Consider the following 19,283-nt stretch of genomic DNA (forward strand, 5'->3'; position numbering starts at 1 on the left):
TCCTCAAAACTGAATTTCAAGGTCCTTTTCCTGTGGTTAAAGGGTAAGTGTAGTTACAGAATCAAGATCTTTTCAGACTGGATTGATGGACTTTATTTAACGGGTTGAAATGCAATAGAAATAAATGTAAGGTTCTGTGTTTGGATATGAAAATCCTAACTATGCATAAAAAGACTGGGTATAGGGGTAGGGATATATCTGCGGAGTAGTCTGTATGAAAAAGTCCTAGGAGTTCAAATTGACGTAAGTTGACTGTTTATTGTGGCCTGGCTAAACCAAATGCAGTGTTAGGCTGCATCAACAGAGGTAGAGTATTTAGGATGAGAGAGGCGATAGACCCACTCTGCTGTGGATCTGTCACAGCAGGAACATCCCTACAGTTCTGGGCTCAAGGCTACAAAAGGAAAGTTGGACAAAGGATGGTCACAGGATATATGGAGGGCGATGGGTGTTCCAGAGCTTGTCACAGATAACAAAGGAACAGGGGAGCTTTGGCCTGGACACAACTCCAGGAGAACCTGAAAGCTGTCATTAATATCTGAGAGTCAGTCATGTGCATAATGGACTAGTCTTGTTTCTTGTTAAGAGGAATAAGAAGACTCTGAGGATGAAAGTTACAGGAAGCAACAGATAAGGAGGGTCGTTTTATCTTTAACTGTTTTAAGGTAAAATGGACTGCTTCCTGAATTCTAGAAGTGCTAGTTTAGGCTAATAAGGCCTTTGACTTTTAGGGGTGGGAATGCATGACCCAACAGCCCCAAGATTCCACAATTCCTTTGCTTTCCCGTGGCTGTGTGTTCTATAGTCCAAACAGGCAGGTGGTGGACAGAGCCATAATTATAGGAATGTTGCAGGCAGCGATGGGACAGTTCTTAAAATTCTCATATAAGATTTCCATAAGGACACTCTTGATTGGTCCCCATTAGTGCTGCCAGTTCTTTAGTCGGCCAAGGGAGATCTGGTGGATGTGGTCATTCTTTCACCAGAGGCTGTGTTACTTCCGCATTTATTCTGTGTACCAGCAGTGTGCGGGGTGCTGGAGAGGCTTTGGGGAATAAGACAGATCTCTTGTTCTATTCAGGTATGCAGTATGCCTGGAAAGTAAGACTACAAACACAAATTATACAACTAGCCAGACAGTTACGATTATAGTTACAGTTTGGACCCATGTTTTACAGGAATGGGTTAACTTCACATAGCATTACATTTCCCCCACTTAGCTTCGGCGCTATACTTTCCTGTTGTATTATAGTCTTATAGTTCTTCAGAGTCAGGTTACCTGAAACTTCTCATTCTCCTGGTATGGTACAGATGGGAGGTATTTGCTTATACTTTCAGGCATTTTCTTTCCCCCCAAAGTAATAAAGCTTTGAGGAGGTTGAGTCATTTTTTTCGCAGACGTGATCTTGTGTATGGTTAGTTACTAATGTGGTGACTACTACTACTGTTAGGAGATGTCTGCTTTCATACTGTTAGCTTCTTATCGTAGGGTTTCCGTGGCCACAGCCGTTCATTCTATAGTGGCTGTAAAAACTCTATAACTAAAAGTAGAAACCTGGGTGAGGAGGAATTAAAATGAAAAATAAGGCTAGAACAGAACCGGGTTTATGGACTCCCACACTAATCCTTGTATTTGTTGCTTATGCAAATGACCACCTATTTAGATACAAATGGGAAAAAAAAAGGGGGCACATTTTTAAAAAGCACATATCTGTCCTCAATTGCTGATCATAGTTCATAATTAAATGCCCCTCATCCTAACTTTGTCTAAATGTTTTTGCAAACAATTACTGTTTAGTTTTTATAATATTAATAAACTTAGAGCTACAACGGATTCTGAATTCTATTCTTAGGTTTCAGATGCTTTTTTTTGCTGTCCCTTCTTATTGTAAATTATTCTTTCTTTCAGGTAGGAACGAATTGATAGCCAGATACATCAAACTCAGGACAGGGAAGACGAGGACCAGAAAACAGGTAAAATAACCTACCTGGAAATTTTGCATGTCAGCGAATGGCCCAAGGAGGCATTTTGGCTGCAGTGGCTGTCTGTGCTTTGGATCCTAGGAGCCCCCGATTTGAGTTCCCTGTAAGGACGTCAGTGCTGTCTAAATTTGGTGTTTTAAATTGGCTCAGTTTTCACTGTTCATCATTTCAGTGACCCTTTACTATGTGGTCTCCAGATGGGAAAGTTTTACTGCTAAGGACAGTGTATGAACTGCTCCTGTACTGTATATTAACAGTTTTATTTCTTTCCCAAACTTTGTATCTGCAAACACTGTAAGAGCTGCAGGTGCAAATATACTTGCAAGTCATGAAATTTTGAGATTTTGTGCATTGTAAAATCCTGGAACAATTATATATTAGTCATCATTTCAATGAAAATGTAATATTAGCAGCCATGAGTATTGGCCTGAATATGATTCTGAATGATGTGCGTCCAGGGAACTGTTGCTCCTTAAGCTATGGCTTTTTGTCAGTAGCTGCTGTGACTGAAATGAAGTTACAACTGAAATACCTCTGTGCAGAACAGTGTCAGGAATTTTCTTCTGCCCTTTGTGAGGGCTCTGGCTCTCCTCCTTTTTGATGTAAAACAGCCCAAATCTCAGACCCAGTTCAGAACTGGGATGGATGAGAAATTTGTGTTTAACTAAAAACAGAAAAAGGGGAAGGGGGAAAAAAATCAGACAAACCTTATGGGTGAGTTGTTAACTGAAAAAATTCATTTTTTGATGTTGACCTATGCTGATGGATCTGACATGGATTTTAAAAACTATAATCAAACCAAAAGGCAAACTCAACTGTGGTCTCATTAAGCCTGAGCAGCAGATTCCAGTCCTCTGCTCAGTGATGAGTTGTTTTCATGAGTGTTTATGAGGGGGAGAGCTTTCCCCCAGGAATGCTACATGTGCCCCAGCCAGGAGCCTGGCTGCTGAGTCAGCATAGAGGGAAGTGGCGTCCTGCCAGTGTTCAGAGGCAGGACTTTGTTTGGTGGATGTTCCCCCGACAGGGGACAGTGGTTCTCATTAAGTCAGAGAATCACATCAGAACAAAATTCGGGTGAAAACAAGTGAAAGCAGGAGCCAGATGGAGGGGTAAAGAGAATGGAGGAGTTCTCGCTTCTCCTTTAAAAAAAAAAATGAACGAACGATTTAAACTCAAAGACAAAGTTAAAGCTGAAAGGGTCTTTTATTATCATAAATCCTGTGTTTTAGAGTGTTTGAAATGAAGTAATGGTCTCACAGTCTGAGTTGCTGAACTTTTACATGGAAGGTTCTAAATTTCTGAAACACAAAAACAGACAAGATCTCATTCTTAACATAGTGAAAGTACTGGGCTTGGGCTGTCTGCTGGTCTGTGAGCTCTGGTCATGTGCCCAACCCCTTCACTGGGGGACTCTTCTAAATTTAACCAAGCCCTGCTGAAAGAGATGCAAATTTGTTTACCCAGTGGAATCATTGTTTCAGAAGCCAGGCTTGGCTTGGTTTCCACACCCGGCATCCTGGGGGTGTTTTTAGGCAGCAGTTGGTGATACCTCTCCAATGTGAATTTGTTGTTCAGCAAATCCGTGTGGTTTTCAACCCAGATTTTTGACAGGATGGCTGGCTGGCTGTATTCACACTTTGCGCTTTGTAATAATATGCAAATCCACTTGGCGCCCAGTCAATACCCAAAAGAGTGGAAGGATTAAAGATATTTATAAGGGCAAAAAAAAAAAAAATGCTCTGCTAACTGGGTCTTTCCATTTCACTTTGAGATCTAATTTACATGTCAGTATTATTTTAACATTTGCTACAGAATCCAGAGCTCTTAATGAGATCAGAATACAACCGACAGCTTCAGCTTTTTGATTCTGAAGAATGTGCTAATTTATGGATCGTCTCTTCTAAATTGAGAAAAAGGGATTTTCCCTCCTGATACTGAGAAGCTATAAATATTTTCATTTACCTCTACTCCCACCTTTCTAATTTCATAAAGAAAACAACCCCAATCTCCCCCTCTCAACCCGTGCCCGTGATTGCTCCCGGGTGAGAAAAAACTGGATTAGCCTAAACTTCCCTCCTGAATCAAGTCACTGCAGTGATGACCCAGTCTGAAAAGCTTAGAGCAGCGCTGGGGGCTTGGTGTCTGGCTGGGACTGTGTCCTCCTAACTGCAGAGCTTTGTTGAGATGCAAATAACCTACCCCCCCACCCCACCCCAAACCTTTCTAAGGAGCAGCAATTTTATATTTGATTTCCTTTTTTTGTTTTGTTTTGTTTTGTTTTGTTTCCCCTCATAAACCCGAACAATGTAGGTGTCTAGTCATATACAGGTCTTAGCAAGAAAGAAAGTTCGAGAAATTCAAGCCGCCATTAAGGTACGTCTGGCTTGCCCAGTTGTAGGGGGCTTTTCATCTCCATGGTTACAGGCTTTTCCTTTGTTTTCCTCCCTTCCCCTACCCTGCAGGTGTCTAGTCACATTCAGGTTCTTGCCAGAAGGAAATCTCGTGATTTTCATTCCAAGCTAAAGGTATGCGCTTTCCTGCTTTTTGGCTTGTGGTTGCTATGCATCTCACTTCCTGTTTTCCATGGTGACTGGTGAATGCCTGGTGCTGGGATTCTCGTAACCTAGTTTCCTCGCATGTGAGAGCTGTTTACATTTCTTTGTGTCTAATCTCTCTGTTTCTGTACTAGCTTCACATTAAGCTCAGTGTGTGGGTGTGTGTGTGCGTGCGTGTGTGTGGGTGTGTGTGTGTGTGTGTGTCCCTAATAACAATGCAAATGCAGCAGAGAGCTGGTCTTAATAACTTTCAGCACAGAACCTTGATTTCTTTTTTTTTACCCTTCGAATGTCCACCAAGCAGCCTTTGGCTAGGAGAGGAAAAAAGTCCAGAGACACAAAGTTTGTGTAGAAATTATAAACAGGAATCATTTCCACAGTGGTCATCATGAAATTACTTTAAAAAAATATTTAGAAATTGTTTTGTGCTTTTGATGTATTTTCAAGAATACTTACGAAAAATACGCCTCTTTCATGTAATTCTTCACGTGTTCTTCCAACACAGTATTTCCTGCCAGATTTCTTCTACATTGCTTAATATTGTTTTCTAAGTTATTAAAAAAATGGGAGGTGAGGCCTTTAAATAAGATAGATCTTAAAGATGGGAAAGCTTCTGACCAAATTTATGTTTGCAGTTCCATTCGTACTTGAGTTTAAAATTTTTTTACATGTGCCTCATTTTCCCATCTTGTAACATTTTTTCATAGAGAAAATAGAGGCATGGACAATTTTTTAAATGCAAGTTCTCCCTATTTTTTCCCCTTCCAAAATTTGCAGTAAAGCATACATGACTTTTTTTTCATAATGCCCTGTTTTAGAAATACAAAGGGATTATAGTTTGCATGGAGTTTTACTTTATAATCAAAACAAATTCGTAGCTCATATTGTTGTTGCCTTTCCCATATGCCATTTTTTGTTCCGTTCTTTATTTTTCCATATGTTAAGTAAATTCATGTGTTTGTTCTAAGCCTAAAGAACAAAGTGCAATTTCATATGTGGTGAACACTGGGACCCTGTCCCAAAATCCTCCAACTTTTTTTATGCAAATAAGGTTGGCTGTGGAGTAGGACTAGTGACTAGGAAGGAGCATTTGGTGTGCCCTCTGCAGTGGGCAGCATGCTGGCTCGCTCGCACGTGTGGCTGATGGTGGCTGGCTTTTAGCTGCACTGGCTGAGCAGTTGGAAGACTAAGATAACTTCTTAGATCCTGCTTTTTAACCAAAGGTGCAGTCCTCTCTATGTGGATGTAACTACCACAATGTTTGCTCAAGTTCTGACTCTGTTTCTAGTTTCTCCGAGCTAACGAATTAATGATGTACAAAGAAATTTATAGACATCAATTTTGTGTTTCCACCCATGATGTTACATATTACTCTATTTCTACACTGTGTGGTTCCTATAGACTCTCCAGGGCACATAGCCCTAGACCAAAGGCCCAGTAAGTGGTGGATGAAGCTCTCCTGTTCAGAGGGATCCCCATGGGGTACAGGAAGCACTCATTTTCTCACTTGGTGATTTTAAGAATATTCCTCAATGGAAACAGTTTTGCCATTATACGTGTCATACACACAGACACACAGACACACAGTTGTATTTGTGTTTGTTCTTAAAAACTAAAAAAAAAGAACATACCCCCCCCCACCCCACCACACACACACACACACACTTGCAGCCCTGGCCCACTCTCCTTTGGGACAGACACAGGAGGAGGCAGAAACAGAGGTAGTTGGGTAGCAACTGGCTCAGCTTTTCAGCTCCGAGAACCACCTCCGTCGACTGTAGTTTCTTTCCTTCTTCCCTACCACATCATTCTTGGAAAAATGGAGGCCTCTGTTCTTCCCATCAGCTAACACCAACTGAGCGTTCTAGGCATGGCACTTATCATGGGGAGCAGTTAACAGCTAACCCCCTCTTCACAGAGCAGGCCATGTAAATGGGAATGTGAAATATAGGGCACTGTTGGATAAGCAGAAAGAGCCAAAATAAAACGTGGAAGGAATCCCAGGACGAGCCGCACGGACAACAGGCTGCTGTTTGGGAACTGAAAGGCAACAAAGGAGTTAGTGTGGTGTACAGCTTCTCGCATGCTTTCTCATGTACCCGCACTACAAAGTAAGTTCCATTACCCAGATTTTAAGAAATAATACTTAGATAACCAGGGTTCTCAGAGTTTAATTGACTTACCAAAAGCCACCAAGCCTAGTAAGTGTCAAAGTCAGGATGTGAACACAGATCTTTCTGAATCCTAAACCACTGCTCTTTTAGACAGGGTTTTATCTAGTGGAGATAGAATGTTCTCAAGTGGAAAGCTTCACACCAGCACACACTATAGATAAACTGTCACTCCTCACGTCTCTTGGAGCTAGGCATACAGTCCTTGCTACCAGCCTTCCCCCAGCACCCACATTTTATAAGTAAGGTATTTTTAACTTTGAGCTCTTGGTCAAAATATGGACTTAATTTGTGATTGACACTGTGGAGATTGTCAGTAACTCAGGGTGATGTGATCCTAGCTGCTCTGTCACCAGTCTGAGGGCACTAGGACAGTTGAGAATAAGGCTGTCTGTCACCTGCCTGAGGAGATGTTGCTGCCTTCACCTCCCGTGGGCATTTTTTGTTAAAGATGCCCTCATTAACCTTCCTAGTCAGCGATCACCAGGTTATGGGCTCGAGTTTGTTGGCCTTGTAGGATAGGTAGATCTCACCACTCCACCTGCACTTTCTTGCTCAGCACTGGAGTGTAACAGCCCATTTGTAGGAGGCAAGGATGAGCTTCCTTGTTGAGTTTGTTGTGGGGTCAGGCTGACAGCTATGTCTTCATGGCCTCCCACACCAGCTAATGAGATAAACTCGGTACAGAAAGTTGAAGTCAATAACAAGGATAGCTTCTGGGTGGGCGGTGAGAAGTATCCAGACTTACAAGAGATGTTGTGCTTTGCCTAAGATGATGAAGCAGGGCTTCCTGGAAAAGGTGGCTGGTGACTGACCATCTCAGGACTGGTCCTTGCAGCGCCTGCCTTAGCCAGGATACTCACCATCTTTCCACATGCTCAGAAGTCAAAGGATTTCTGTTCTCTGGGGTGGACAAAGGCTTGTGGCCCTCCTGTGAAGACTGAAGCCAAGCTCCATTTTTTTGTCTTCCCTTGGAGTTTGAATAAGTGATTTACTCACACCTGGGGCCACTGCCAGGGGTGGCTTCCATGTGATCCCTCTTGCTTTTTTTTTTTTTTAACATCTACAGCACCCAATATGCCTAGGTGGTCTCCCATCCAAGTACTAATCAGGCCCTACCCTGCTGAGCTTCCGAGATCAGATGAGATCGGGCACATTCAGAGTAGCATGGCTGTAGACCCTTTAAGCCTCTCTTCCCTTCCTGGAGAAGGGTGCTGTAGAATTTTTTAGGTCAGTGGTTTTCAAATCTTTCTTAAGCAGCAAAACTCATATTTCAAATTGAAATCTTACTCGAAACTTTCAATATAAAAGTGTAAAGGCTGTTTTAATTGAAGCTCATGCTCTCTCATCCTTAGCAATAGCTTCTTTGGCTGTTCCATTGAATAAGTTTTGAAAAACCACACTGCTTTAGGCAGAAGGAAAAGAAGATGGCTGCCCCTCAGCTGTCCCTTCCAGCCTTTAGGGGGAAGCTCACATTTCCCGTATTAAAGCCCGTGTCGCCTATAGTTCTGTAACCTGTTCTGCCATAGTCTTCTGAAGAAAACAGACTCAAGAAGAGGGTGGTCGTTCTTAGGTCACAGTTATAGATGAGTCATCGTAACTGCAAAAGTCATCTTGAAAATCAGTTGGAACAAGTTCCAAAGGTCAGCTTTGTGCTTCTGCTGACTGCAGTGGTTCTCAACGTGCTCGTTTGTGAGCCACGAAATGTGTGGACTTCAATTTTAATTTTTATAGCAAAATTTGTTTTAGTAAAAGTTTAAGATTTCCATGTAGATTTGAACTCTGAAAGCTCAGAAATGATTACTTAATTAATTTCCGTACACTTTTATTGAGAATCCAGTGTGTTCTAGACCCTTTAGTAGATGTCAGGCATAGAGAGTTAAATAAGCAACGTTTCTGTTCTTCAGGAACACTAAACTTCTCTGTTATTTTTGGCTACATTTGGAGAAAATACTGGAAGATTTCCAGTAGATTGTCCCCAGCTTGCAGGGGGTACGGTCTGCAGTAGAAATTTAACAGAGTGGCGCAAAGACTGCATTGCGAAAAGATGATTAATTCTGAGTGTGGGAGAAATTCTGCCTTCCTGTATGCTCAATTTCAGTGGTACTTGAGGAAGGCAGAATTTCCACTGAGATACAGGGATGTTTGGGGAACCATGAAGAACACCATTTAGTTGGAAGCATGGGATGGGAAATGCCACTGGAAGAGCCTAACAGGAAGGTCCTGGATCATTCTGTGAAGGAATGAGATTCATCTGTGGGCAATGGGGAGCACATGGGTTTCATTCATATTTACATTTTGGAAAAATCTCACCAACCATTTTTGGAGACCAGAAAAGAGAGAGGCAAAACTGGAGCAGGGTGACTACTTTAGGGGCTGCTATAAAGTCTGAGTGAGAGAGGTGCAGGCCTGGATCAGGGCCCACCACACACCCCTGGGGCCTGGCCCCAAGACACTCATCAGTCCTTATCATCATCTTCAGCTGGCTCCCCACTCTAGTCCACTTTGACTGCTGCATACTCTTTCTTTCTCATTTTTAAAGTATCAGTTATGTTTAAAAGTTAAGTCTGAAAAGTGTACACCAAAACTTTTCAATAACAGCATTTAAAACTTTGGTTATTAAAGGTTGGATTTTCTTAAAGTAATGGCAGTTAACTGAGAGTTTGCATCAAAATTAACTATGAAGATTTTGTTGCTAACTTTTCTAATATAACAAAAAGTTTAAAAATGCAGAGAACGACATGTGAACATTCATGTTTTTACTATCCAGAAATGATCGTTTTCATTATGACATTTTAAAAATGTTTCTTTTAAGTGAAAGAAATCAAACAGCAAAACATTATTCTTACTTTTTCTGATTTCCTCTACCCACTTGCCTTCCACAACCTACCTCAATCTCCCTCCTCCCCGCCAACCCCCCACCAACAGTCTTTCCCTGACATTTATTTCCCTGAGGAAAATCAATTCCAGTGAAAACTCTCTCTTCTGCTTTTGCCCTTGTCCTAAAACGAATCTAGATTTTTACTCATTTTCTACTATGAATTTGTGCTGAAGCCATTGGCACCAACATAACACTTTTTCTCTACAATTTATAGCAGCCTAAACCAAGATAGACTTGGCCAACAATTTGGGATGGCCTTGGACACAGACTACAACCATATGGGAGAGATGCAAAGGACAAGAAAAGCTAGGGGATAATTGAAGTGGTCAGGGAGCGACAGGAGATAAAGAGCCAGGAGCAGAGAGACTGGGGACAATAGAGAAAAGGGGCAAAGGGGTCAGCTGAGTTCAGTTGAGATTCAAGAGCCTGCTAAGATGGAAGAGGAAAATACAAGGCATTTGTGACTAGAGTGCCAGGACTTTGGACATTAAACATATACTATCAGTTTTTATTTTTGAAATCTTTTTGGCTGAAGTGTCTCTGAGACGAGTCAGAATTGTAACTGCTGCTGAAGAAGAGAGCTTAGCTTTGTGGGAGTTATTTCTCAGTCATGGGAGTGCCATGTGTTTGGCCCCTGCCAGGCAAACTCCTTTTGACCCATCACTATTCAGGTGCTAGGTGGGTTTTAGGTGACTCACAGCTTTGTAGCAAGGCCTGGTTCTAGTTATAAAAAAGATAGATCCATGCAGTTGCAGTGTGCAAGTGGCTTATAGGTCTATGGAACATGCATTTAGGAATTCCAAGGATGTTAACTTAGAGATCTCCCTTGGACCTTGTGTCACTAACTGCATCTACAGCAGTCTCTGTCTCTATCTCTGTCTCTGTCCCTGTCTGTCTCTGTCTCTGTCTCTGTCTCTGTCTCTGTCTCTCTCTCTCTCTCACACACACACACACACACACACACGAGTTTCTTCATTAATCGTCTTCCATCTCCTCCTTCAGCTAGTTTAGCCCCTCACTGACATCTTCAGCAGCCTGTCTGAGAAGACTGGTATGGTCTGAGGACTGGCCTGAAAGTTTAGAAATTTTTTTCTACCTTGAATTATTTCACTTACCATTAATTCATCAAAAGGACATTAACTATTTTTTAAGCTCCAGGGATTTATTATCCCAGACCTTAGAAAGAATCCTACTCAGAGTTCCTACTTAGAGTTTCCTGCTGAGTCTCCATATGTTCAATTGTCCTGAAACGTCCAGGCCCTGCCCAGAGACTTCCTTTCCCCAAGTAGCAGCAGAAAGGCGGTTCCTTATTTGCCTGCTTCAGAGGCTTGTGGGAGCCACAGTCAAACTCTGTAGACCACCAGTGCATTGTGGACCATCATCATCTTCCTGGAAAGATGGGCCAGGCCACTTCTCATCTGGAGTGTGTTTTGGTGAGTGCATGACTCAGGACGGTAGTAAGAGGAAAAGAAGTCTTTACTCTGCCCTAACCTCAGCAGCAGTACTACTGTCTTAGGCAGTAGATGTATTCACGTCATACTCTGGATGTGTGTTGAAGAAAAGCCTACCTTTGCTGACATTGCAGCATCCCAGTAGATCAGAAAAAGGCCTGAGCTCTGTGTCCATTCGTTGGTGACTAATTTACAAGCTACATGTGCTCCCCGAGACCATTGTCTTCATTTTTGACCTGATGGCCTTTGTGATTTGATATCTGAACAGGCCTTTCTTCCCAATCTGCTATTCCTTCCAATAAACAGAGCTTAAAGTTCAAATTGTTGATTTAATTCTCTTGAGGAGTTTAAGAACTTTGCTGGGGCATTGCTGTAGTCCACACTGCTGAGTCCTGGCTGTAATGCCACTGATCCTATCCAGGAATGGGCCTGTCTATGGGGAAGACATGCATCACTTCACCCAGTGGTAGTCTGAGACACAGGTTATGTATTGAGGACCAGGGCTCCTAAGCATTTCAGGTCTGAGGCAGGATCAAACCTGGATAGTCAAGTCACGTGGGCCCCATAGACTGCAAGTTCACTGAATGGCAAGGCTGTGGGCACTGTGTACAGTGCTTGATGCAATTCTCAGAGCAGTCCTGTAGGTAGGTGTTGTTACTCTCACTTTATAAATGAGGAAGCAGAGTCTTGGAATGACTATGCAACTTGCTCAAGTTCACAAGTATGAATTTGATCCCAGGGCTATCTGGCACCAAAGCCCAAGCTTTTTGCATGATGTCGTGCTGCCTCCCCAAAGAGTACTGGTCAAGGATGAGAGTCCATTTCCCTCCCTTGAGATCCTTTTGCATGGTCTCCCCTCAACTGAGCCCTCTATTCATTGTGTTTGTATGTTCGAATTAAAGAAGACGAGTGGTGGGAACTGGTACTTGTCCGGAGCTAAACTTGAGCCTGCTGCCTACTTGGGTTCCTCTGGCTTTTCACGGGAGATTTACCCCTCCTGCCTTCTGCTGTCACCTCCGAAGGGAAAGGGGGCTAAGGTCAGAAGGGCGCCTTCTCCCCAACACACAGACCTGGCATTAGCTGATCTAAATCACAGGCTTCCTGGGGGAGCATTATCAAGTACACCTACAAATCACTTGGATCCTCGTCTACAATCCTTAATGATGCTAAGCCCCACATCAGAATGAAAGGAAACACTATTGACAATTATAAAATACTAAATATAGCTCAGTACATTTAAAAATGAACAATGGTAAAAGCCTTGAAACATTTTTCTTTGATGTGAATGGAGTCTTTGGCATTTGGAAATACAATAAGATGAATTAATTGCTCCTCATTACATGGCAAGTCAGGAGAAGTATGAATGTGCCTTCTCTCCTCGGCATTAGCTATTGCCTGATCAAAATAGCCCCCTTTTGTATTTAATCCAGCTTTCTCTAATAATAAGCAAATTGGAGATCATGGCTAGAAAAATTCAAGTGCCCTTCATCCTTTCTCCAGAACCCTCATAGAGTTTTGTGATGTTTATCTGCTCAGGGGCTACTGCTAATAATTGCAGAGGTCATGTGAATCCACACAGTGCAAGATTAGAAACAACATCTGCAAAATTACTTCTTTGGGAAGTATTCTTTATTTTATCTTTTTCTGTAAAAGTGATTTTGAAAGCAAATTGCTGTCTTTCCTCTCTTGCACTATATATTGCTGGAAAAAGTATATCTGGAGAAAAACATTTAATAGGTATCAAGAGTGTTCGAATCCATGATCTTTTTTTTTCTGACTTTATGTATTTTTCCTGATGAAATGGTGGACTTCTACATGAATTAAATAGGTTGGAGTCTTTAAATTCTGAAATGATGGCCCCTGAATAAACTGTTTGAAATATATTGGTTTAGTAGACTGTTCATTAAAATTCCATATATGACAGCTATGATATTATACATGCAAGCATGTGATTTTTTTATATTCTCTTTACAATTTTTATATATAGTTAATGCCTGCAAATGATGAGATCGTTGATTCCCTCAAATAATCAAAAGCTGAGGGAACAGAGAAGCAAGAGGAACAAGACTCCCATCTGTTCAGAAACTGATTCATAAAATGTCCTCGAGTTTGAAGAGCACACCACGTTTGTGATGTGGCTGCCTTCCTGTCATGTATATTACATGTAGACTTTTTCCAAACATTGTGTACATTTCAACCATTAAAAGGAGGCATTCCATGGAACCCAGAGTTGTAGTGGCAGCATTGCTCTTCTTTATGAAATATGAAAACTGTTTACTTAGTAACAATAACAATTTGAAGACTTGGGCTGAGGAATTTACCCATGACACATCCTGCCAGACCCCATGTGGCCTAGGTAGCGAGGCCATTGATATCATGGTGTGCCAGAAAATGGACAGAAAAAAGTTGAATGGGTCCTGAGACATGCACCCCAAGCTGCAGTGCTTGGTCTGCCATCATTCTAAGGTCAGGTGGGCCTTTTGTTCTTAGCACCCCATCAACAGTCTGACACCCATGTTGCCTGCTCCATAAACATTTTCCACATTCTAGATCATGGGCTTGAGTTAGAGTTCAGTTGGAAAAGGAAGGTTTGCCTTTTAGAAACAACATCTGCTTTTGTGGCCTCATTCTTTGTAATCTTAGGGATAGAGGGGCTTAAAAGCAGTAATAACTACTGACTAGTGTGAAGTTGTCCAAACTTTTTCTAGGACACGTTTTTCTTGTTCATGCATGCTTATGTGTACACATGTACATACTCAGTGTTTCCTGTAATCTAAGACATCATAGGCAATAACTCAGTATTGACTTAAAACAGTTTTTCAAGACAAAACAGTGTGCTCGTCCTTTGTAAATCTTATCCACATCTCAGAAATGTTGGTATGAAAACATTTGAGACTAAAATTAATATGGAGTACAAAGATGTAGCACGTATTTTTGAATTTACTTAAGCTTCATATTCGGATAGATTAGTGATACCTCCCCTCACTTCCCCTTTTAGTCTGGGGGTGTGAATGGTGAGGATAGAGTGGAATGTTTAAAAGTCCAGGACATGTGACTAGAGTGACACAGAGAAGCAATTTACTCAGTTCTGACACTTAGAGTTATAATTTCTTCAAAGCCAGGCATGTACCTCTAGGCTGAAAATGACAGTTTAGAGATCCCTCCATTGAAATCTCTCAGCTTGGCATCCTTCTGTACTCCCATTTTAGGATAAGTGGGTCTACAGCCAGGCTCTCGGTTCTGATTTTGAAATCTCCCTGGCATGGCTTATTATCTGCAGGGTTACTTTGGATTTTAAACAAAAAGTTTTAATCTTTTTGTTTTTCAAATGTGCATCATATATAAAGGGGAGATGTTATAAAATTAAGTGTGTAATCAGAGTGTCTCCAGTACAAAAGGCAGGAAATCACTGGTATAGACATTTTAGTCCATTTCCAGAAAATTGCCTATTTTCAAGTAGGTAGGTCAAGTGCAGAAAGAACCTCTACTTGAGGTAAAATTTCCTCTCCACACTTGGCTTTCTGTCTATTAGGCTAGGCGGCTAAAAGCTGCCCAGATTTTAACATTCTGCTCTCTTTTCACTAGTGGTTTTTTGGCTATATGTATTAAGATATATTTGCTTATAATAGAACTTATACTCATAGCTACAAATACTCTTTGAGCCCTAAGGGCTTTAGAGAATAAGGTGCAACTCTTTATTTTGGAGAAAATTAGAGAGTGTTAAATGACTTATCCAAGGTAGTACAACCCATTAATGTCAGGCAGAGGCAGGTATAGAAGCGCCAGGTCTCCAGACTCCTAGACAGGTACGCCTTTTCTTAGCAGAGAGCAGGTTGGTGTAGTAGAAGCAGTTGATTTGCTCTCCTGCTTTTGAACTTTTGTTTTTAGTCAGGTACGTCATGGAATGCTGGGTAATAAGAGAGTCAAACTTTATTTAACAAAAGAAAAAGACTATGTTCTGAAGCTGTATGACATAAACAGCACAGTAGCTGGTGACCTTTCTCTTCATTGACTGATTTCCCTCTTAAAAAAGAGAAGTATCAAACTTTCATGAATGTTTCGAAGAACTTTTCAGTCAGCCCAGCGAAGGGAAACATCTCAGGCAACTCTAATAGAATAAGAATGGGCTGTGGAGATGTAGGGAACTCACTTCTACTTGGACCTGGACTGTCAATTCCTGAATCACTCTACCCAAGTGTGCACAAATGCACTCCGTATTTGGGTGAGCAGAATTGCCCCTGTCATCAGCATTTCATAAACAGAGAACTCTCAGGTCTGAGAAAGGCCCCATGATGTACTTTTGGAATATAGCCAAACCCACAGCTCTGGCAGTTTTTCCTGGATTTGCATCAGCCAGGCAGGCAGGAAGTCTGGGCTGCCATTTTCCCAGCCCCCATAGCGTGGGCCCTAGAGAAGTTGTAAGGCTTGTTCCTTGTTGGGGAAGGAATCTATGGTTATGCCTCTGCCATTACTTACTGTTCAGAATTTGCCTCGAAGGCATTTATAACCTCTCATTAGGGGTTAAGTAGCTTGGGGGCTGGAGTCCAAAGTGACTCATCGAAAGAGAAACCAACAAGTGTGTGTTCGTATCAAGGTATTCTCGACAGAGAAGGAAGCGTGACTGGAACCATGCATTTTGTTTATTATACATGGATTACCCCTGAGAGGGTAATGGGACAGATGGCAGGGAAAACCATAGGACCAGCAAAGATGAGATTGACTGGTACTGAGATCTGTGAGTGTCAGGTTCAGTTTGGCTTTAGGGCATTTGCACACATCCAGTCAGTTTTTCATAAAATTCCACAGATGTCAAGATTTGTCTTTTTTTCAGGCATCTCGGTGTCTGAAATGTTTTGGATCTTTTTTAGAAAAGTTACCAGAGGATGCTAGCTTTAGATTAGAGCATTCACCAGATTAGCAAATGGAGCTTCAATTCAAAGAATGCCATCTGACCAGAGGTGGCAAAAGCCTCATTCTAGTCACCTGTGACCATTCCTTTGGGGACCAGTAAACCTGCAAGGTTCCTCGAGCCTTCGTGGTAGCATTTAGCTATATAGCACATGGCCTTACACATTCTCATAATGACCATGTGCATCCCCGTAGAGCTGTTCCATGAGGCTCATTATTTTTTCATTTGAGAGGTAGAGAAATGTATAAAAATATTATAAAAGTTTATGAAGTGTTAGGCTCTTTTTCAAGGGTTAATATAAACTTTTTGAAACTTCACATAGTAGTCCTGGCAGGTATGGGGCAAAGCGGTGTCTATACCACTTTAGGAGCACTAAATTGATCTTTCTTAGAAGCCCCTAGTCGTTGTGTTGTAGGCTTTGATTTTTTTTTTAATTCTCTTTTCTGCCTTGCCTTTGATACCTCAGCACGTTTATTCATCACTTCTGGGTAAACCTGTAAACAGACACTGAGGCCACCTCAGTGCCTCATCTGAAGTTTCCCTTGACCTTTTATTCACTTTCTGAACTTTGAATAGAAGCTGTGGAGGGCATTCTTTTTATTTCGATGTCACCATTTTGTTCCTGCTTTGATGGAATCTCGGCCAGGTAGATTTATGGACTTTCTACTAGCAGGCAGGAACCTTGACATGTTTACCAAGCATGAAGCCCTGCCTGCATCATCGGGGCCCATCCCCCACCAGAGGTCCAACCCTTTCTCCATCTGTACTGGAAAAGCCACATAACCAGCTTGAAGGAGTTGGGGGTTGTTTTTATTGTTGCAATTGCTGGTAATTGCCCTTCTAGATAGTTATCTGGGCTATTCTTTCCTCCTAAAATGTGGGGGGGAAAAAAAACCCACACTCCTATACATTTTATTATACCCCAGTATTATGTGTTTGTATACATATATTTTTTTAACTGAAGAAGATAAAAACCCCTGCTTTTGTACGCAATCCTTTTAACAAATTGTTTATTGTTGTATCCAGGTGACAAGCATGGTAAGTATTTCCACCAAAATGAGTATTCTGTATTATAGCTGTGCTTGGCAGACTCTTTGGCTAGCTTTGTGTTACCAGCCTTGGCTTTTTTAGAAAAGACCCATTTAGGAAAAGGAGAAACTACTTACCTGGTGGCATCCCCTGTGTCCTCAGCTACAGAAAGAACCCGTGTAGACTTAGACCTATGGCGGGGATACCTGAGAGAGCATGCACCCCGCCAGCATGCTGCTTGGCCCCATCAGCGCCCCACCTTACCCCCCCACCCCCTGCTGCTTCTGAGCCTCCCCCACCAGGTGTCTGCCAGGGCTTCCAGGCCTCGCATGACTCCAGCAGCTCCTGGGACTGTGGCTCCTTGACAGCGCACACAGTGAGGACCTCTCTACACCCTAGATGGTCCTACCCCTGATCCACACCCAGGCCTCTTCTCTCACCGCCCCCCTCCATCTATATGCTTAAAAGCAGGGCCCTTTTTCCCCCTCTTGAGTGTGTTAAGTAATTGGAGAAATCTCCCTTTAGAAGCTGGAAAAATAAATACATTGTCCACTCTCCTCAGCCGCTTCCCATTCTGTTGGGAAATGGATTAACAAAAATTTTTTTTTATAAAACCTTGCCACTGGGTGTTCTCAGTAAATGTTCAGAGTTACAGTAGGTTGAGTGTGTTTTAGCCTTCTGGCTGTGTTTATTTATCTGTGCATGTTTGCTTTTCCAGCCTCTTTTGTGGCTCTGTATTTTAGTCCATGTGCTCGTGGCTGTGCCTGTGTGAGCTGCCTGGTAGCCATGCGTTATATATTAAATCTGTGTGTTACTGTCACCTTCAAGGATCAGACTGCAAAGGATAAGGCCCTTCAGCATATGGCTGCCATGTCATCAGCCCAGATCGTCTCAGCCACTGCCATTCACAACAAGCTGGGGCTGCCTGGGATTCCACGCCCCACCTTCCCGGGGGCTCCGGGGGTGAGTCACAGGCCAGATCCAGAAATGATGGCCCCGAGGGGCGTGGGGTCGCCATGGGTCAGCATGAAGCTGTCTGCCTCGTGCTTGTATCTGGGACAGGTGTAAGAGAGGGGAAAGACCACCTTCTGGTGAACTGACGCTGGGTACAAAAAGGTGAAAGAAAGGAAGGAAGGGAGTGAGAGTGTGAGAGAGCGAACGAGAGAGAGAGAGAGCAACGGGGTGGGAAGGGAAGAGGAAGGGGTCCTTGGTCCCTAAAGACATGGAATTAAGTGTCACTTTTCCAGTGCCCTTCTGGGGTTGTGATCTGCTCTTCTGTACCTTTTTTCCTGCCCTCGGTCTCTGTTCCTGTGTCTTCAGGGCCACTTTATGACAACTAGCTCCTAAAGGGATAGACATTCTGTTAACATTTTCATTTTGTATTTACCAAAGGCTGAGAAGCTTAACGTTGTGGTCTCATTTAATCCTCATACTAATTTTAAATGCCTCTTATTGTTATTACCATTTTACAGATGAGAAAACTGAGGATACTTAGTAACAGAACAAGGGTTTGGATAACTTCCTAATCATATGGATAGTGACATTAGTACTCAAACTGAGGGTTCTGTGACTTCCTCTACATAGTGCTGCCTCTCCAGACAGGGTTTGGCAGGCACCAAAAGCCTCAGGAAAACTCACAGGAGAGGAGGCATCTGCACCACCTCTTGGAGGTCTCAGCCTCTGGTTCTAGGCTTTGTCCTCTCCCCAGCTGAGCCTTCGGTGCTGTGAGCTGTGGAGGCAGAACATTGCACAGAGAATGTTTCAAAATGGAGGGAAAAAAAGAAGGATGGTGGGTGCATGGATGAAAGAGTCAGAGAAAATATTTGCGAATCCTCTGTAATGCGCCCAGATCTCTGCCAGGTGTAAGGAGAACACAGAAGCTGCTGCCCGGTCCCTGCCCTCAGGGATTATCTGTAATAGGAGCTAGAGGGAGCCCTGGGTTACCAGACTGAGGACATCGGTTGCGATTTTGCAGGCAGCAGTGACCACACCTACATTTAGGGACGGTCAGTCTGCAGCTGGTAGGTGGTCTGAACTCCCTCTCTTTAGCAGGGGTTGCAAAGCATAGACATCCTGCACTGTGCTTTGGAATGAACTCATAATCCTGAAGCCTCTTACATTTTGCTTTCTAGTTCTGGCCGGGAATGATACAAACAGGGCAGCCAGGATCCTCACAAGAGTAAGTGTGAAGACAAAGGGCTGGTCACAACCTACCCCGGGTAGTGTTTTCCCAGGACCAGATTGCCTCGGGGCTTGGAGGGGAAAGATTTAACCCAAGATCACCAAAGTCATCCCCCATTGTTA

General features: G+C 42.6%; 1 protein-coding gene and 1 pseudogene across 10 annotated transcripts in view; one reads left to right on the forward strand and one right to left on the reverse strand.

Moving 5' to 3' along the window:
• The window catches only part of TEAD1 (TEA domain transcription factor 1), a 250,050-nt gene that overhangs the window by 173,615 nt on the left and 57,152 nt on the right, over positions 1-19,283 (forward strand). For 3 of the 10 annotated variants that reach the window (XM_039863632.1, XM_039863631.1, XM_039863640.1), the window contains 6 exons: positions 1,910-1,974; positions 4,294-4,356; positions 4,446-4,508; positions 16,977-16,988; positions 17,808-17,942; positions 19,112-19,158. In XM_039863632.1, coding sequence (XP_039719566.1) covers positions 1,910-1,974; positions 4,294-4,356; positions 4,446-4,508; positions 16,977-16,988; positions 17,808-17,942; positions 19,112-19,158 — 385 coding nt within the window. The remainder of the gene's footprint in view (positions 1-1,909; positions 1,975-4,293; positions 4,357-4,445; positions 4,509-16,976; positions 16,989-17,807; positions 17,943-19,111; positions 19,159-19,283) is intronic. The other 7 variants (XM_039863633.1, XM_039863634.1, XM_039863635.1 and 4 more) reach the window with 7 other exon arrangements.
• On the reverse strand, positions 7,770-7,888 carry LOC120603262 (uncharacterized; annotated as a pseudogene).

This window comes from Pteropus medius, unplaced genomic scaffold, assembly GCF_902729225.1.
Source record: "Pteropus medius unplaced genomic scaffold, Ma_sr-lr_union100, whole genome shotgun sequence".
NCBI classification, from domain to species: domain Eukaryota; kingdom Metazoa; phylum Chordata; class Mammalia; order Chiroptera; family Pteropodidae; genus Pteropus; species Pteropus medius.